The sequence below is a fragment of the Panthera leo genome, chromosome A3, assembly GCF_018350215.1.
Source record: "Panthera leo isolate Ple1 chromosome A3, P.leo_Ple1_pat1.1, whole genome shotgun sequence".
In the NCBI taxonomy this organism is placed as follows: domain Eukaryota; kingdom Metazoa; phylum Chordata; class Mammalia; order Carnivora; family Felidae; genus Panthera; species Panthera leo.
Window position 1 is genome coordinate 103,512,528 of NC_056681.1, and position 20,598 is coordinate 103,533,125.

The 20,598-nt window shown below is 48.5% G+C and overlaps 1 protein-coding gene across 11 annotated transcripts in view; it reads right to left on the reverse strand.

Moving 5' to 3' along the window:
* Nucleotides 1–286: 286 nt before the first annotated feature.
* The window catches only part of BCL2L11 (BCL2 like 11), a 51,340-nt gene continuing 31,028 nt past the window's right edge, over nucleotides 287–20,598 (reverse strand). For 6 of the 11 annotated variants that reach the window (XM_042933068.1, XM_042933071.1, XM_042933067.1 and 3 more), the window contains 2 exons: nucleotides 19,637–19,746; nucleotides 5,245–7,122 (listed from right to left, as the gene is read on the reverse strand). In XM_042933068.1, coding sequence (XP_042789002.1) covers nucleotides 7,024–7,122; nucleotides 19,637–19,746 — 209 coding nt within the window. In that variant the 3' untranslated portion in view covers nucleotides 5,245–7,023. Of the gene's footprint in view, nucleotides 462–5,244; nucleotides 7,123–16,302; nucleotides 16,425–19,636; nucleotides 19,747–20,598 lie in introns of those variants that run through there. The other 5 variants (XR_006200846.1, XR_006200847.1, XR_006200848.1 and 2 more) reach the window with 5 other exon arrangements.

Sequence of the window (20,598 nt, forward strand, 5' to 3'; positions counted from 1 at the left end):
GAGAAGTGGGGCCCACCCAGGGTTCATGTTTTACCCAAAGCGGGGCTCGAGCTCACCCGATGTGGGACTCGAACTCCCGAACTGTGAGATCAAGACCTGAGCCCAAGTCATTTGCTTAATGACGGAACCACCCAAGCGTCTTTAAACAAGTACAGTATTATATCGACTATTGATTTTAACTTGGGTCTCAAAAACATTAAGCTGAACAATAAAGAAACCAGACACACACAGAAACACATACTGCATAATTCCATTCAAACTATCCACAAAAACAAATTCATGGTGGAAAAAAAATCAGAACAGAGGCCACTCCTGGGAGTGGGATGGGAGGGATTGCCTGGGAAGGAGCTTCAGAGAACTTTCTACAGCGATGGCAAGGTTCTTCGTCTTGAGAGGGGTTTGGGTGACAGCTTTATCTTTGGTCAAAACGTAGCAAATGCACACTTAAGATGTGTGTTTTTCTGAGAAATGAATTAAAAAAAAAGGTTTTATTGTAAATTTTATCTCAAAAGAGAACATTAAAAAAAAGAACAAACTTTATTATTAAAAAAAAATGTAACATTTTATTTTAATTTTTGAGAGGCAGGGAGACAGAGCATGAGCCGGTGAGGGGCAGAGAGAGAGGGAGACACAGAATCCAAAGCAGGCTCCAGGCTCTGAGCTGTCAGCCCAGAGCCCAACGCAGGGCTCGAACCCATGGATTGTGAGATCATAACCTGAGCCAGAGTTGGACGCTCGTCTGACTGAGCCACCCAGTGGCCCCAAAATAACCAACTTTAAATGATATGTGTGCTGAAGTATTTAGGGATGAATACTGATGTCTATGGTTTACTCCAAAATGCATCAGAAAGGAAGATAGATTAACGGTTGGATAGGTGACGTTAAAAAGAGTAGGGGCACCTGGGTGGCTTAGTCAGTTAAGCGCCTGTCTCTTGATTTCGGCTCAGGTCATGATCTCATGGTCATGAGATCGAGCCCCACATTGGGCTCTGTGCTGACAGTGCAGAGGTGGCGTGGGATTCTCTCTCTCTCTGCCTCTCCCCGGGTCTCTGTCTCCCTCTCAAAATAAATAAATAAATAAATAAACGTTAAAAAAAAAGTGTAGTAAATTGTGAAAGGTAGAATCTAGCAGGGGGGTATACTGGGGTTCTCTGTGAAATTCTTTCAAATTTTCTGCATATTTAAAGATCTTGATAATAGAACGTTGAAGGGGGGGAGGGGAGAAAGCAAAAGATTCAAGTTAAGATATTTGTGACACGTAGAGATTTTTACTCATGATACATAGAGCTCGTCATCAACAGAAGAAATGAAAAACCCAAAGGGCCGTAAGCGAAGGCCTCTAGACAAAAGGCAAATGCCAACAATACCTGACAAGATCATCCCATTTGTAACTAGAAAAACCTGAATTTGACCAATCATGCTACTCTTCCCCGTCCAGGCTGATTATCAACACGGTATCGACACTTGGCGGAGAATTGGAGGAGAAGCGGATGTTCTCACGTGCCGCCGGTGGTCGTGTGAGCGAAGCCAGACAGGCAGCATCCGTGAGCCCGCGGGAGCGGAGACCCCCACCTCCCTGTCCCACCACCGCGCAACCCTCCTGCTTGCTGGCCAGGCAGCCCGGGGCAGCACGGAAGAGGCAGAAATGCCAGAAGCAGGACGCCAGGCGGCAAGCGGCGAACCTGCGTGCACTCGATGCAGAGGCTAGAATGGAGTGGAGTCACTCTGGAAGCTCTACGACCTACTGCTAAGGCAGAATCACGTACAAATTGCTGCATTGATAGAAAAAGCAAAATCACGGTAGTCTAAGTGCGCGCGCACGCACACGGACCCACAAAGAAAAGGATGGGGAAAAATTTGAACGCGTGTCTGTTGGTGAGGAAGTAGGATGCGGGATGGGGGCCAGAACAACTTTGATCTGAAGTAAGTATGATCTGCAATAAATGTATACACACACAGATGTGTAGCAACAAGACCATAGTCATGCATTGCTCGCTTAATTAAAATGAAGCACATGAACAGGTTACCCTGTTGACAACAAAGCCCGGCCAGTCTTTAACTCTCCCAGCATTTGCTTCCAAGCAACAGTGGCAAATGCTACAATTACTTATTTAGGATTTTATAGCCTATGCCCCCAGACCAAGCTTTATGGTCTCGGTCATCCCTTACACCAGTGCACACTCACTGTGGAGCACAGTGCCCCCAGCACTCAACTCAGTGAACCCTCCCAAGGCGGCAGCGGTCAGTTCACACCCGGGGCCCCAGACACTCGTTGGTGATCGCCTGGGCTCTGCAGACAAGCCCTTTCTGCCAGAGTCAAACCAGACTTCCCACCTTTTGTTTTTTCTTCCAACTATGAGAGGGGATGAGACGGCAGGGAATCTGCCCTGATCACTAATCAATACAGAGCTGGCTCCTAGTACACCCCCCCGCCCCCAACCAGGTGCTGAGTCATATCTGACTACGTGGGCAGAAAACCATGCAGAAGGTCCCGCCAGCCACTTCAAAACTCTTAAGAGTGGTTTGCTTTTAAGTATGCTACACAGAATTGTCTTCGAGCGAGAATTCACAAAACCTACACGTAGGGAATACATTCTGTGACTGACAAAGGGCAGAGGTGTGGGTGTGCATATACTGATACAGAACTCCAGCTGTCTCTCCACCGTTCTGTGAAACAAATCACACAGCTCACCAAAACTAGTTGAAAGTTTTATTTGTATAAACTTCATTAAGAACATAAAAGATTAAGTTTCTTAAAAAAAAAAAAATCTGCAGTTATTTACAGCAGTATTGCACAAGTAAAGTGGCAATTACCCTGTCGAAATTCATCAGTGCAAAACACAAGTAAGCCAGGGAAATTGCAATACAAATGCTACATACGCTGGGTCCTAGGAAACAAGTTAGTGATGGGTCAGTATACAGACAGATCAGTGCTATTTATAAATGTGTACCTGATGAGTTCTGATACAGTAACTAGTGGTCACAGAATCTGGACATACGACTTAGGAGAGTTTCTAAAGTCAGGTTTCCGGATGAAAGTAGTCAAGTTACCTAGCTGGGAGCTTGAGGAACGCTTCTCAAATGCAATGCCGTTTGGAGAACAGGAGTCACCTCAGCTGGCTTAGCGTCACGTGTGGACACACCCCTGCACACGCGTGTGTGCAGAGTGGGCACACACAGGCACCAGGCTAAATCAGCAGGGATGACAGGACCATCTACTGACACGGATCCACTAGGAAGTCTCTAAAGCTTCCAAGAAGCTTTCACATCTTAACATCCAGTCTAGTGGGACCCTCAACCTCTCTCAAAGGCAACAGAGAAGCAGAAGACGACCACCTGAAGAAGCAGGCTGATCATATGTAGGGACCAAACGGCTCAGGGCTGGGGACGGGGGTAGGGTCTGTACAATTAGCTCCTGAAGACCATTTAGTCCACACCTCAAAGCACAGGACACAGCGGGTGGGGGGTAATTCAACTACTCACCAGTTGCCAAAAAGGGATTAGTGGCAATGAGGTGGTCCTGAAGTCACTCCCGAGGCAGGAGCCACCTGTCTCCCCTGTCCCTTCCTCCTGCCCCTGAACCACTCACTCCATGGCAGTACCTCCAGAGCGGGCACGCTTCTATTTCTCTGAACGCTGAATTGTCAGGGGTAAGTGTTCAATGGAAAGATCTGTCCCAACTGCCAATGATACATTAAAAAAAAAAAAAAAAAAAAGATACGGTCTGGTGTTAATAGAATTTGCTTCCATGAGAAGCTCGCTCTTTTGGAATAAAAAGTCACTGGATATTTCTTGTAGAATTTGGTAACCTGCCAAATGGTCCCTCATTGATGGCGACGCACAGACTTCATCAAAAGTAGAGCAAACCCCAAGAACTGAAACCCATGTGACCAGAAACTACAGGAACCAAAGCTGGAGGGCCAGCCTGGGAAGACCGTGTGGCTCAGGGAGCTGAGCGGTCACCACGTCAGAGTCAAAAAGCGATTAATGGTACAGCAGGGGGGTGGGGGGGGGGGCAGGGAGGTCAACACTTTTCAAAACTTAAGACATTAAATAAGCAGGAAATAAATATACAATATTTCTACAAGTTACAGCATTATGAAACAGTAGGACACATTACACAGAAAAAGAATCTACAATATTTACAATCCTCAATTCTGAAAAAGTTTAGTAAAAACAGTGATTTTTACTCATTTATGCTGTACAAAATTTTACAAGAAAGGTAAAGGAAACACAATTGCACACAGACATTTGGCTCAGTTGGTAAGTAAAATGTGACCTCCTAATCTAATAAATAGTCAAAATATATACATTATTAAGAAGGGGAAAACAGGAGAAAGTTGTTCTCTACTGCGTACACTTCCATCAGACGGAATTTTTACCTGGTTTCTCCACAACCACCCAAAAGAGTTCTTCGTAAACTCCCTTCTAGGCAGGAGCACAGTTAACTGGAAGCATTACTCATGAGAGTATTTTGTATGTGTTTATTGCATTTCTGTGCTAAGTCACAGGACACTTTCTACAAACCTCACGTGAGAAGAGGTGGTCAAGGCACAAAACCCGCATTCAGTTTCCAAAAAGGGATCTAGCCACGTTATGTTTTCTACAAAAAGTAAAAGACAGAGAAAATACAAGGTCTACCACAGTAGGCATACCTTCCAGAGGCATCTTGATAAACAGACGCATACAGTACAGAAACGTCCAGTCATCTCTCTTGAGTCCTGGTGCGATATCCTGCTCCTTAATACTACAATTCATAGAATCTCCTATCTCCTCACGAGCTGCTTCCGCGGCCGGCCTGGAGGCCAGGAGGCCACCGAGCCAGAGGTAAACCTGTACATGTGGCCAGCACACAGCCCTCGGGCCCCGCTCCCAGGGAGCCGCAGTATTGCAGAAACAGAGTAAAGTGCCCCAGTTGGAGAGACCGGCACTGAGTATGGAGGTCCTGGGTCGGGGCGAGGCGTCCAGAACCGAATACGTCTTTGGTGTGTGTGTGTCCAGCAGGCCCACCGTTGCCTTACAACCGTGTGGGCTTTACGACCCTACAAAGGAGTTCGAGACACATCGAAAACGCAAGCTGACCCTCAACACAGCTTTAAAAACTATTCAAGACCCCAAGGAGAGTTTGGGGGAAACGAAAATTCTAAAAAAGGAAGGATATTTGGAAGCAAATCTCTCTACCTAAAAGAAAAAAATGTATATGCTATAGATACATATATATATATATATATTTATATAGAATTATGAAGATACAAATGAATGAATTTACCCACTTAATTTAATAATGTGAAAACACTGGTCCTCTTAGGGGCCAAGAGCAAAACAAGAGTTGTTGGTGCTGACTTGGTTTGATGTATTTCTCTTAAAAAGCTGTTTAATGGTCTGAGGTTTCAAAGACTGTCAGAGTTATAGGGTTCACGAAATGATCTCCACCTCCCTTCTTTTCCTGCTTCCTGATCTTTTTCTTGGGTCTCCCCAGTTAACTGCCTTTGAGATGATGGCCCAACTCACGGGCTCTCCGTCCCAGAAAGGGGGAGAAAGAAAGAGCAGCCCCAACAGAGGTGGACGCACGCAGGGCGGTCCCACAAAACCCAACCGTTCCGAGGGAAATGGAACAAGTCAAACCGACAGCTGTCAGGAGGCTGAGAGGCCGCTTCAGATTTGTGCTCCGACGGAGGAGTTTTGATGGCATTGCCGAAGGCGGGATTAAGCCTTCATATCAAAATGGATTCAGAGGGGTGGGAACCAAGCGTCAGGCATCGAAGGCCAGACGAACTTGGGAGTTGGACGAAAAGCCCGGATGCCCAGGAAACAGCCGCCTCAAGCCCCAAGGCCTGTGCCAACTCCCACGAGGGCCGGGGCTCGGACACCTGCAGTCCAAGGAACTCAGCTGTGAGGGGGCGTGCTCACCACCTGTGGCCGCGCAGACAGTGCACCTGTGACTATGGGAAAGTCTGCAACCAGAAAAGCCGACGGTGCCTGTCTGTGCTGTTACTGCCAGTCCTCCCTCAGGACACTTCTAAACGATGAGCCCATCGAAACCAAAGAAGACCAACATCAAGCCCGTCCCAGCGTGTGTGATACAGGCAGATCCTAACTCATGTCCTGACCCCATTACCTTTTATCATGAGCACGCGCTGGACCAAATCTGCGCATCGCCGTCCAGGCAGACCAGAAGAGCATTGCCGGGGGAGATAAGGAAAAACACACGGAGAAGAGTCTTAAACTTTTTGCCACAGGTGCAATTGAATTTGAGGAGGTAAGTAAATATTTACAAGATGGGAGTGGCATATCAATACAGGCTGGTAACAGACCCTCTGCCCCTTTAATCAGTTCCATTTCATAAGAACTTTTTGGTATTAATAATAATGGTAAAAAAAAAAAAAAAAAAAAAAAAACCAAAACAACAAAGTATGTCAAAGAGGCAATGGCAGGGAAGGGAGGGGGCCATATCATACCTCTCCCGTTTAAAAATTCTGTACAGTAATCTCTAAAAAGAAACTAAGGCAGCTTTATAAATTAGCTGGCTCAGTTTCCACTGCAGAGTTTACATAATCCTCTGAGAGTAGGCAACAGGTTCTTAAAATTTTAGTACAAAAATCATTCACGAGTTGGTTAAAAAGTTTCCATTTCCTTTTTGAAAAACCTGCTCTTATTAAAGAAGGTGGAAAAAAAAACCCACACCGCGTGTAAACACCATTCTTGCATAAAATCCTGCTCCAAAGAACCATGATTTGTACATATATATATATATATATATTTTTTTTTTTTAAAAAAGAATCCTCCCTCATTTACATTCACAACAAACTTCCATTAGAAATTCTGCCGTGTGGTGAACAGAAAGGTCCGGTCCACATGCGGCGCGGCGTCCTCGGGAACGCGTTGGCCGGCCTGCCCGCACGCCCCGTTGGGGACAGAGCCGCTGGCAGCACAGCAGTGGCCCCCAGAAATTGTGGTGCTGGGGCCTGCTGGCGTGAACACGTGAAATGTCTGCACACATGTGGCTCCGCGAGGAACCCGTCGTCACTGCAATCGCCATATCAGGCGGACGATGTAACGTAACAGTCGTAAGATAATCATTTGGGGCTGGGCTTCGGCTGCTTGGTAATTATTCAAAAAGACCTGAAACGACAATAGGAAAGCTTCTTAGTTTCTCAGCCCTGATGTTATTTTTTGGGTGGGGGAATGCCTATACTTAAGCGATCCACCAATCCCACTGTTACCCAGCTCGGGAGGCACCCCATCTTCTGAACACGGGTTCTTCCCCGAGACTGCGAAAGGGGAGGCCCTCCTACCACCTCCCTTGCAGAGGGAGACCTCACTGCGTAGACAGCAGTAGACTGAATGATCTGCTGCTTTACAGGAACCCACAGAATGCTTGGAGCCTCAAAGAGAATCCTTGAAACTCTGTTTGCTTCTCTAAAACACTATGCTTTCTAGGTCATCGATGGCCAGAACTGCCTTGATCTGGAAATGCATCAACCTCTGTGCAGGTGCTGGAGAAAAGCCATGCCATCCCCCCCCCCCCCCCCCACTTAACTGGAGTTGGGTGTCCCTTTGAAAGAGGCAGGGGTGGAGGGGACAGAAGAGAGATGTGAAGGAAGTCTCTAACTACCCAGGTTATTAACCTTCAAATCCGTCAACTCCCCCAAGGGTGAATTTCTGGTAGCTGCAGTTTACTTGAGCACACACGGGCAGAGTCAACCCCCATCCTCCCGCTCCATATGGGGAGCAAAGAAAAAGCAATTGAAAAATTTTAAAGAGCCTCCTTGCCAGTGACTACCCTATGTTTATAAGCTGAAAAACTGTTCAAAAGGAAACTGCTGGATTAAAGGTCTCAGCGGTCTCAGAGGTCCTCAGGTCTTCCGAAGAGTGCCCACCTTGGCGTTCTAATCCATTCTGCCGATAAAGTGCAAGGTGTCAATTCAGAGCAGCCGCAGCCAGCAATGGAACACACCTGCCTCTTACACCAGGAGCTACAACCCGTTTCGCAATCCAGGCCTGCAATCCATCCTGGTCGTTTCCTTAATGAGTCATCCGTGCCCAGGACCCCGGCTCTTTGCCATCCGGGGCTCTCCACGAACCCCGTGTTCACGTGCGCAGGTGAAGCTTCCAACGCACCACCGCGGAACCGCCGGCCACAAGTCGGGCTGGGAACGAGTGTCCCGTCTCACACACAAACGGGGCCCACAGACGCCAGCTGCGAGCGGAGCCCCTGCCCTGTTTACACGAGCTCCCCAAGCCTGTCTGACAGAATGGGATTGTGATACGGCCAGGGCATTTCCCGTTCTCCTTCCATACCCAGACTGGAGGAAATCAGCTTTCTGTAAGCGATTCCTGTACAGGCGCTCTGTAACCACAGTCTGTGATTTTTATCTGTTTTACACACGAGATTGCTTTGTTTTGATTTAACTTTCAAAATTACTTTGCTTTTTCTGTGTGAGAATAATTTAGGGGAAGGTTAATTTTAGTTTAGACTAATATTAATAGGTTGAAAGAGGCTTATTCAAAATAAAACCACGACTTACTGAAACTAAGAAGGCGTAAATGCAGGGCTAAGCCATCCCTTCAAGGTGGGAAATCTCATGTCAGCCAGGTGTCATTACCAGCCTCCGGGAGACCAGAGAATGGGGTCTAAGTGACACCAGCAAGGCCCATTAGTGACAGATCCCAACTGCTTACACTTAGCTAATTTTACATTCAAGAACTGGCAGCGTCGGCGAGGAGAAATCTTCCACCCACCCTTTGAGGACATCAGGTGGACGACAGTGGCCATGACAGCAGACAGGACTCACTTCGTGAGAAGTCTTTCCAAGTGTTTAAGAGTCCCGCTTTCATCTTCAATGTAGGGGGCATGGGGCGTGTTCCAGGGAAGGCGGGGCGGAGGTGGGGGCAACGCAGGAAATTCTGGAGAAAGGAACCCCCAATCCCTGACAGACGACAAGATGCTACCACCACTCAGGAAGGGCAGCGGGACGCCTGCCCCCTCAGGCAGCACGCGAGACAACACGGCACACGCTTTCAAGCCAGCGAGAAACTGCTTTTGGACAGCATTCAACGGAGGAAGCCGTTACGACCGAATCCAAAGAAGGGCCACGCCAGCCCAGAAAACCTTTGACAGCTGGCGTGGCTGGCACAGCTCCGTGGGCACGGCCCGTCCCTCCAGAGCAGCTGGATGACGGGCAGCTCCCGCTTCCCACAGACTCCCCGCCTTCCAGCACCTGCAGCCGTACGAATCAGCTGGTTTGCGGGAGCACACCGTAGGTGCCCGAAGATGCCAGTGTGGGGCAGGCGGCGCGAGGGCCACAGCGGGTGAGGATGCCCGGCCAGGCTCCAGCTATCAGCGCCAAGCACACGACAGCGGCACAGCCAGCACGAGATCTCAGACCTCTGGCCTCCGGGGCTGTGGATAAACACATTTCTGTTGTTCAAGTACTCCCTCCCCCGCAGTCTGTGGTACTTTGTTACAGCAGCCTTAGCGAATGAACACACACTCTCGTGCTACGTGCTAAGCGGACGTTCTTGGTCCTTCCCCCTTTAGAAAAACAACACTTTTCAGGTCAGGGTTGTGGAACGCTGTTTTAATCAAACTCATTCAAGTCCTTTAGGAAGGTACATTAATATGATGCATTTGGATAGAGGGCATCGTTAAAAAATGAAACATGCTACTAAGTACAAAGAATTTATGTATTACAGCGATCTCTTTTGCTCACACACACACACACACACACACACACACACACACACACAATCACAAGTGCTCAAAGTGTAGGCCCCATCCTGTTGGGTCTTTTTAGCTCCATGGTCTAGATCAGGAACTATATTATTTGGGGCAATTGACTTTTATGGCTATCCCATGTGCCCAGAAGATGACTCCTTCAACATTCAGCTTTGTGTCTCCCTCCAGGAACCAATTCTGACAGTTCATGCTCCTCTCTGGGCGAGGGGCTCCCGCAACCCCCATGCCTCCTTGCATGGGGGCAGGGGGTGTGCTGGGGCCCAACTCTGAAAGCAGTTATCTGCATCCATAGGCCTGATGGGCAATACCTATGTCATCGGCAACGAGTGCAGACCAGCATCGCACAGCCCATCCCAAGGGCTACCCGTGGGTGCTACCCACAGCGACCACTGCCCTGCCTGTGGAATCATGATGCAGGTTCCCACCCTGCAGGCGGAAAAACACCTACACGTTCTGGCAAAAATGGGAGCCCTGTGCCAAAACGGAGTCAAGATGCTGAGGGTCCTTCCCGTTGAAAGAAAAAAATGCAACAGCATCTCTTTTCAAGAAGCTCACACTCTGGTGGGGAATCGCCATACAAATAAATAGCAGGATAGCAGGACAACGGCAATACAGAGGTTAATAAAAGGACAGAGAAAGCAGCGCTTGCCAGAGGCAAGTGGGGGCCTGGGAGAGCCAGGGCAGGAAGGCACAGAGGTGAGCCCAGGTTCCCTGGTGTAGACTCGAGTTCTCTGCTTTGAAGATATGGAAAGTGTCCTTAGAGACAGTGTCACAAGCATTCAGCATCCCTGAACGGTTCTCTTACGTACACACCAGAGAACACAGGCTCACCTGGGTGGCAGCTGGGGGCGGGGCTGTGCCAGGGAAAAGTCCTCAAGTGGGGATGAGGGAGACTTACCAGGGCCGATGGCATACAGGGCGGGGAGCTGGGGCACTCGGGGCCACTCCAGCCTGAAACACATGGCTGGGGTGGGGGGGGCTGGGGCTCCCTCTGTCTACAGCAGCCAAGAGGAGAGAGCACGAGCGGACGGAGCACCAGCCGCCACGGTCGTTTCCGCACAAGGACCATGTTCAACTTACACTTGACACAATCAACCAAGTACTGGGATTTAATTACACTTTAAGGGCAAAATAGTCACAGTAAAACATCCTCTCTTGCCCAATCCAGGGAGGCAGGTATGCAGATACAAGAGACCCTGATCCCATCCCAGGCTGCCCGGAGAACTGGCCAGGAGGACCACCGACCGCATGCCTGCAGAGCACAGCTCTGGACTTGGCTCCACACTCCCGCAGGCAGGGGCGAGCCCTGCCTCTGAAAAGCAGCCCAAGACATACCAGGTCTTCAGACTCTGTGCGCCCTAGCTTGGGGTCCAGACGAATCACCTGACGCCACCATTAAACAAAATGGCGTGCCACACACCTCTACAGTCTTCACGACAATGCTGTGAGCCGGAACAGCTCACTTCTCCACGTCACAGATACGATGACATTGACCAAGCTTGTGGAATCAAAATCAAGAACCATCAAGTGCTCCCAACAAGTCAACTCAGACTTCAGCACTGTGTAGAACACACTAGCTCACCAATCCGCGCACCAAAGGCTGGTCCAAACCCCATGTGGCTGCACCAAATGACTCAGTAAGTACAACACACACGTATTCACTCAGCATTACTCAAAGGAGCTTAACCATAAAAACACACAAATGAGATAAAAACAAAAGTTAAGAGAGGTCAGAAATGACATCGAGGAAGAGAGACTTATCCTGGGAACCAGGGAGGGCTGAGATCTACTGCAGAAGAGCCATCGTTTAGCTGAGAGTTTCCTGGCAGTCAAAGTAACAAGGGAGACATGGCACTATCTTTACCATTTTATCAAAGGCAGATCAATAGCAAATTCTAAGAGACAACCCAAAAAGCAAGGAATACCTATAAAACTCTGAGACACACAGCAATTTTTAAACTTGTTCAAAAACCCCTTTCTCATACAATTTCAACACTGAATACCTAAGAGGCCCTAAACTGTTTTCTCTTTTTTTAAAAAGATTTATCCACTTTGAGAGGGAGCACGCAAGCTGCAGAGGGGCAGAGAGAGAGGGAGAGAATCCCAGGCAGGCTCCATGCTCAGCGCAGAGGTTGACGTGGAACTCGATCTTGTGAACCGCGAGATTACGACCTGAGCCGGAATCAGAGCTGGATGCTCAACTGACTGAGCCACCTAGACGTCCCTTCTCTTTTTTAAAATAGATACACTTTTCAGTGGTAACATGCTAGAAGAGACCAAATTCTGGCCATGAGACTCTGAGAAACAGGGAACCTGTGCTCCAGATCAAGCAAGTGAGGATACGTCAGGTGACTGTCTGGATGGTGTCTGCTCCCCAAGGCACTACGGCGGCACCTTCCGGGACAGTGCTGAGTGTCGCCACAATCAAAGATGGCAGGGTGGGAGGGGGACAGAGAGTGGCGTCCGTGATCCCGATGGAAGACCACCATCAACCTAGAGAGAATTTTAAATGACGAGAGAGGGAGACAGAGAGGAGAGAGGAAAAGGGCCCCCAAATGTGGACGTCTCCAGGAAGATGCGGGCTCTCTGTACCCTGGCCCAGATTTGAGCGCTCGGTTTGCCATCCCACTGCTGTCAGGGGTCAGGCTGATGCTGCGGTGCTGCCCAGAAGCCAGATTCATTTTCTCTCCGTCACCAAGGCAACGTGTGCATTTGCATAGCGCGCGCCTCGCGTGCTATGATGTCAACACAGCTGTGGCGAGGGTGCCGGGAGGCCCTCCCCCGGATGTGGTGTTCCCACTCAGCGACCAGGAGCCAGCTCTCCCGCAGTGCTCGCCAAGCGACCGGGGCCGCGGCTGACCTGCGACGGTGGAGCCGCAGACGAATCCCATTTGCATGAATCCAACTCCTTCATTTTTGATGCATCATCTCAAAGAAGAGGTCCGCGGAACAACCACTTCCCCGGTTGCCTTCCAGTCAGGCCTGCTGTGCACTGGGTTGGCTTCTGGCAGGGCAGAAGCCACCCCTCTCCCGGGCACGTCTCTAACTCGCCGGCCCTCGGACCCCAGACCCCACCCCGGCTAATGTGAAGCGCCCCCGATCGTCCCCGGGAGGGGTGGCACCACACCGTGGCCCATCACAGAGAAGCCAGAGATGGTTCTCACATCTCCCGTGTGAGGCTCCAGCAGACGAAATAAATGTCAGCCTCGGAGCAAGAACACACAGTTCCGAAATTCCCCGGCCTCAAAAGGATGATGAGACGCACTGTACCCACCACCTGAACCTCTCTGCTCTGGTTCGGCTGGGAGAAGTCTAGCGGGGGGTGGTGAGACGTCTGCAGGCCGGCCAAGCCCTGCCTCCTGCGCCTCTTCATTTCCTCAAGAGGATTAAAAAACCCCCGTTAGACCTCTCTGAAGTCCCCCTCCAGGCACCTGCACCTCTGAATGGTTCTGTGTGAATGGCCCAGCGCCCCCCCTCCCGCGAGGCAGCCGTCCAGGTGTACCCACCGGCCACGGCAGATGCAGCACTCGCGGGCAGGGTGAACGGGAGCCACGGCACCCGGCGATGCCCACCCAGCCATTTAAACACACCCCAGCGCCCCAGTCTCACCTCCTGTTTTTGTGCACCCAGACAGACCCAGCACGCATCAGTAGGGCCGAACACAACTTGTTCCACAAGGCAGCGGGTTGAATGAAACATAGACAGGTGGAAACTCTGGTAGCATCTCTAAACTTTGAAGACCACCCGGGAACTGTTTCAGCTCTAGTTCAACGAGACGCCAGAACGATGGGCCAGGGACGAGAGCGATTTCTAGCCCCATCCCCTGAACGTTTCCGCACGACCTTCACCACATCCCTAAGACGGACAGAAACTGGGGCTCCCAGACATTAACGGATGGAGTCAGGATTCCAGACCTCACCCCGAAATTCTCACACTTGTCCACGAGTCCTGCTTCCCTGTAAGCTCACGCTTTATCCCCAAGTCGCGGAAAACCCTTGTTCAGAAAACCTGTGATCCACAGTCACTGCGGGGATCAGCTGAGGTCTCAGAGGTCTCAGGGAAAAACAGGAAGGGCTGAAGCCATAGGAAGGGTGACTCTTGGATCGCACAGGCTCCAGCATCTCTGTGATGGGGGTTGTTGGAAGGCTCTTAAAACCACAACACCGAACGACTTCCTCCAACTGCGAGAAAAACACGAAACCTGAGAACTGTACCACAGATAAATGGTGGGCACCAATTTACTGAAGCTACTCACAATGGTTTTTGCCATGAAAACGGTCTTTCTGTAAACTCATGGGCAACTCACCATCTCATGAGATAGGTGTAGTTTTAAATTTAATATTTGATATGCAAATTTCCCACTGTGGTTTGCTCAGACAGTAATAGAAAATGGCTTATTTTATTAAACGCCTACATTCAATTAACGAAGGCCTCAAAAGAATGTTGTCAGAGAACACATTTTCTCTGGGTGGATGTTCAGCTTATGCTATTAACCAAACAAGCCACAAATTTGTTCTCTCCCTTGTACGTTATCTACAGAATATCGTTTATAAAACGAAGAATCACACAGCACAGGGAATTCACATCACAGGAAGGACAGCACAGAAAGATTTCAGATTCGGATATAGTCTATGAAAACGCTAATGGCTGGCTCTTCAATTAAACTTTTGCTTCCATCTAAACCTGTCTGCAAGCCACCTTTCCCTCTCTATGCTGTCTGGTTCGGTGCTACTCTTCAGTCTACATGCAGTTCAGCCAACTCGTGCCTGTACATGCCTGGGACAGAAGTAGGAAGTAGGCAGTGTAAACAAAGGATACACTGTTTCTCCAGACCGAACAATGAAAGGGTTTTCATTCACTTCTTGGCCCAGCTAGAGGGTCTGGCGTAGCTTCCCATGCTGTTGCTCATTGCTGTCCACTCACCAGGACGTCCCCAAGTCGTTGCCAACCGAGAGCAGTCCACCTTAGCACAGAGCAACGCAGGCCTGACAACCTGAGTGCAAAGCACCGAGGAGGCCACAAGAGGTAAATGATCCCAGCTTTGGTACGGGGGTGGGGGAGGCAGATGCTGGTCAAAAGACTGGTCTAATTACCCCAAGAGCACATGTGCTTATGTTCTGAAGGCCCAGCACACGCTCCACAGACCTGGACTGCGCCCTTAGCCCACGGCTAAGAGTCCCTTCCGAGTGGACGCTGTCCCGAGAACAGGTGATGAGCACACGGCGCTCCACGCTGCACCACGGCTACATGCAAGCCGCTCGCTCTCTCCGTGAAGCTCGAGACAGAGATCTAGCTTCTCCGAGACATCTTCCTCCCTACAGGCCCACTGCCACCCACACTCCCCAGCGTTCACCAAGAGCCCGGGCACGGGGAGCTGGGACAGTCAGGGCACCGTGTGGGTGCAGGTCATCATTCAGCCTTCCAGGGGCTGCGCGACCTCCACGGGCCCCTGGGCTTGGTCCTGTGACACGCGTTATGTGCGCCTGCACTGCTGAGGCCCTTGTATGCTTGACGACAGGTGAAAATGCACCAGCGGGCTGCCACTGGCCAGATCTATCATAAGTTGAAGGATCCAAATAAGCACAGAGAGTAACGCATAGTAACCTGTTGAATTAAAAGGGACCCGTGAATTTAGGTCCACAAACAAAACAAACACACACTCGGGAAGGGAACTTCTTCCTCCTCTACACACACTTTCCTTCCAGGGCAGATGGAGACACACGGACTGGAGAGTAGAAGACGCCACCTCTGACCAGAGTCAGCCTTGCCAGCAACAGGACAAAGGGACTCCCTGCGCCTCCCAGTGCAAACTCTGGATGGAGGAGGCCACAGTGTCACTCCTGTAGTATTCCTGCTCGAAACACAAAACTCAAGTCTCATCGTGAGGGGACATCAGACAAACTAGAGTCTCTATGAAGTGTCTTCCAAAGTGTCAGTGTCATGAAGACTGAGAGAGAATTGGTTCCAAGTCAATGGCATCAAAGCGATGAAGACAACTCAACTTAACACAGGATTCTAAACCGGATCTTGGACCGGAAAAAAACCTTTTTTTAATCTTACTATAAAGGACATTTTGGCACAACTGGTAACATTTGGATGAAGTCCACAGATTACATAACGGTACTGCAACATTGTTAGTTTCCTGATTTTGAGAACTACACTGTGGTTATGTGAGAGGCGACTTTCATTAGTAGGAAATACACACGATGCACTGAAGAGTAAGAGGGCATCACACCTGCCACTTACTCTCAGACCGGGCAGAAAACAGCGCGCACACGGGTAGAAAGAGGGAGAACATTAAAGCCAACGTGGCAACATGGGAACAGCGGGGAGCTTAGGTGGCGGACGGAAGGGGGTTCTTCGTACCATTCTTGCAACTTTCACGTGAAGTCTGCAATTATTTCAAAGCAAAAAAGTCACAAAAATACACCAGACTTGGAGCAGTCAAACTGACCAGGCAGAGGGGGGGCACACAGGCCACTCTGCCCTGGCAGGGTCGTGCGGGGGCAGTGACATGGAGTCACAAGAGAGAAAGGGAACATGCACCGGGACTTTGCGCTCACCTGTGCCTCTCTCACCTCCTCCAAGGGTTCAGACTGCACAGCTCCGTGGCACAGGCTTCCCCACTGCCCTTAAGTGGACTGAACACATGACAACTACAGGACACCTTCCTCTATTGCTCTAACTGAAAAAACGGGAAAATATCCTGTCAGGCTTCACAAGGCTCATGGCAGTAAAAGACCAACACTTTAGAAAAGGCACTGTAACAGTATTAAGCAAATCAAGACACTACGTATTTAAAATGCTACCATCTATTAAAAAGCAACCGTCGTAAAGCAAGGCAACGGCGTGCACCACTCACCGAAGAAGTAGCTCCTCCCAGCCCCCCCCCCCCCCACCCCGTGAGCCAGCGGGTGACGTGAATGCATTACTTCCCGCTACAGCCTCCCATTTCCTCCCCAGATTCCCACCCCCACTATTCAACAACAGACCGTCCATCAATGTGGCTGCAGGCTAGGGATTATTTTTAACCTAACAACTACCAAGACAGGCATCTGGAGCTTTGGGGGGGGTCACCGTGTCACTATCCAGGGTCTGGTGTTTTGAACTGGTTCTTCATTTAAATCTGGAGAATGTATTTGCCTCTGTTTTAGAAAAATCAGGTTATAACCTACAGTCTGTCCCTATGCCTCCCCCGATATCCCAGCCTACTTAGAAAGCTAGAGTCCCTTAAATTATCAGTGACTGCATTTTCCCAGTGGTTGACTTTTTTAAAGAGATGCAAAATAAGGTTCACAACCAGAAAACCACGTGATAGTGCAATGAAACTAACGGACATTTATTTCGCCAAAAGCACTGAGAACAAACAGGTTACATCTCATTTGAATAAACAGAGATGGCCATCTTAAATATCCTCTGAAACACTGGACTGTGACAGAACACTGGGAGAAAAGGAGGAGAGGAAGGATATAACCTGCTAGACACCGTTCCCTCACCTCCAAGGGACAGGCAAGGCGATGGCAACAACACAACAGCCTGTGACCCAAATGCACGTGACTTGGGACTATCCACCTCGAAGGCCTATGTGAGGATGGCCGTGGGCTTGGCTGTGCGCCAACCCTCATGCCACACTTGGCCCGTGTCTTAGCGCGGACCACACAGGCCACCACAGTGCGCATGGTGCATCAACCAGGTCCATCCGGGGGTCGCCTTATAGAGTCACTGATACTCCATGTAAGTTTAAAGAGAAACTTACACACGATATCCTTACAAGACACCTGGCTCTGTGGCCAAAGGCTCTGATCCAGTCCCTGAGAATGGAGCTGTGTGGGCTCATGTTGGTGTCCAGAGCTTCTGGACTCTGAAGGCAACAGAGCCCAATGGCCTCACGTCTCTTGGGCAGCCCCACCAAGTCAGATCTGGCCTAAGGACATCTATAAACCCCTTCAAGATGGGGGAAGAAGGCAGGCCCAGCACAGTGGTCACTTTGCTGCTTAGCTAACCCAAGAGGCCACTATACCATCTTTTCCCGCTGAATTATGGACATGTCCCCCAGAATCAGCCTGGACATGTCCCCCAGAATCAGCCTGGACATGTCCCCCAGAATCAGCCTGCCCTCTTCAATCGCGGTCAGCCTCCCCACCCCAACGTGAGGTCCTCATGAATGCACTGGGGTCCTGATTCTGCCCAATCCCTCCCGGTCCACCGGGAGGGCCGAGTCCAGTCACACACAGGAACACCAAAATACCTTCAGGGAAACCAAGGCAAAGGAGCTGGGGGTGCTGGGAGGAGGAGAATAATTTTAGTGGCAAATTACAAACCAATCAACCTTGCACAAACAATGACCACTTCAGAGCTAGGCTGTGAAGGGATTTATACGCTGTAACCATCAGATGTAGGATGCTCGGTACTCTTGCCAGCTAAAGACAGCCACGTAAGAAACTCCTGAACTCATTCATCAGTGTGACATTTCTCATTTAATAAGAGAATCATACTAAAGCACATTTCCCATCAAACACAACCACACACACCCACAGGAATGTATGAAGGGGATCCAGTGTAAGTTTTCAGAGCATCCCTGGCTTCCATACCAATGACTCTATACCGAAGAAATTAATGAAAGACCCTCTGAAAATAGGAGGATGTCTCCATGTGTCTAAAACAAGTTTGAAAAGCATCGTATGGACAGGAAAACAAGAATGACTAAAAGCAATTAACAGGTAACATCCACTTACTTAGCAACAGCTAGCTACCAAAGAGGCCAACGATGAAAGAGGGACAGAAGTACTGGGGTATTCTAAGCATGACCTCTCCTTCCAGAAAAAAAGATAGGAAAAAAAAAATCTCGAAGAGATACTTCTATGAAGTATCACGTTCAGAAGCCATAATATTCAGAAAGAAAGAAAGAAAGAAAAAAAAGGAGCCAGAAGACAAGACACCATAAGAAAGGATGGTAATATCAATTATAACATTTTCTACAAAATAAGATGTGTCTTCTTTTTAGATAAATCCACAGAAATATTTCATACTTGATTGTTTGAAAAAAATGTCAACAAGCCAAAATTTCATTATAGGACACATCTGCTCGTGTACCCTGTGCAGAAGTACTCGCCTACACTCCTAACAGCCCTAACTCCCGGAGTGAAAGCTTACTTACGCATTTTAAAATGTCGTCCATGGGCTAAAGGTGTCCAAATGGTAATATCTGTTGCCACTGGGCAAAACAAACAAAACGTACACTGTGTCTACAGAAGATGTAGGGAAGTTCTGTTTTGTTTTGTTTTTTAATCCACAGCACACCTCAGAATTTTAGTGGCAGTCAATTCAAGGTATAAAATGGTGAGACCCCAGATCACAGACCACTGACTGATGGCCTCCTAATACATTTCTGTAAATGGACACTCGAGGATAGCAATGCGGACTGAAAGGGCAATGGTTGTCCTGCTCTGACTGTTACATTATAGGGGTGACACTATATGACTCTCGCTGGCATCATTCCTTTTGGCTGAGTAAAGATGCAAGTTCTCCTACTTTAACTTTGACCCAAACGACCCAGAGGGAATGAAGAAACACTCTATACAGATTGGAAACCATATTGCTATTTATGCGGGAATATTTCAAAGCCTATTGATAATTCCTTTGTTAGCACAGATGTGTTAAGGTCTGTGCTCATGAAATCCCTTTGCCACCTTGTACTGTATTTCATTACCATCACTTAAAAAATTCATCCATAAAACGTTTTAAAATGGGAAACGGGAAAGGAGAAACCCTGGCAGGTAAGACATAAGTGATACCTCATGTTTCCAGAATAAGTACAGAATTATGACTGGTCGTCTTAAAAAAAACTTGTGGGGAGGGGGAGGGTGTAGGGAGAAGGGGTAAATAAAACATCATTACCCTCCTTGGGTAATATGCATTAAATTCGTCTCCGATACGCCGCAACTCTTGTGCAATCCATATCTCCGGGCGCATATCTGCGGGTACAGCCTGAGGCTGCCTCATGGAAGCTGCATCAGAACAAACAGAACAAAAATCACATGGTTTTCCATAAATCAGTTAGCAAGTTCCAAAGGCAACTTTCTAGAAGCAAGCCCATCTCACACACTCTGTTTTGTTTTGTTTTGTTTTGGGAATCTCCCTAACTTCCAGGACTCTGCACTAGATTATGGCGGTAAGGTCTGTCACATAAACTTGGTTATGAAGAATAACGGACAAAGAACAACTTACTTTTTTAAAACTGGAGACTCAGAACTGCAAAATTAAAAAAATATCCTGGCCAATTAATTACATGCTCCCATTTCAAGAAGATACACTAACACAAAAATGGTACAATAAATATCACCAAAAAAAAAAAAAAAAATCATACTTAAAACACAGAACATAAAAATTTAGGCTGTCAGTAAATACTTTGATCTTACACAAGGTAGAATTCTTAGGGAAATTTCAAACATCACGTAGAGATACGAAATGAAATCGTTGTCCTATTTAAAGCAAAATATGGGAAAACCTGAGAAACAGCAGGCTACCTACCTGAATGAGCTCGTTTCTACAGAAGGAAGTAACAAAGAGGTGATGAGACAGTCTTTGTAAATACTAGCATGTGGCCAAATTAAAGCATAAATACGTGTTTTGTCTCAATATTAATGCAGCCAGTAAAGGTGGATTCAAGTCTGCAAACACCACATGGGGAGAGGAAACGTTTTGGGTGAAGGAGCAAAGGCATTTTTGAAAGAAGAAAAAAGAGGGACTTGGCCTCTTCATCAAGTTGTCACTAACATTCACATCCAGTCCACTCAACTGTTAATGAAACCATTTGAAGCCACGAAGGGGAGCAAAAATGGGAGTCATCAAAAGATCCC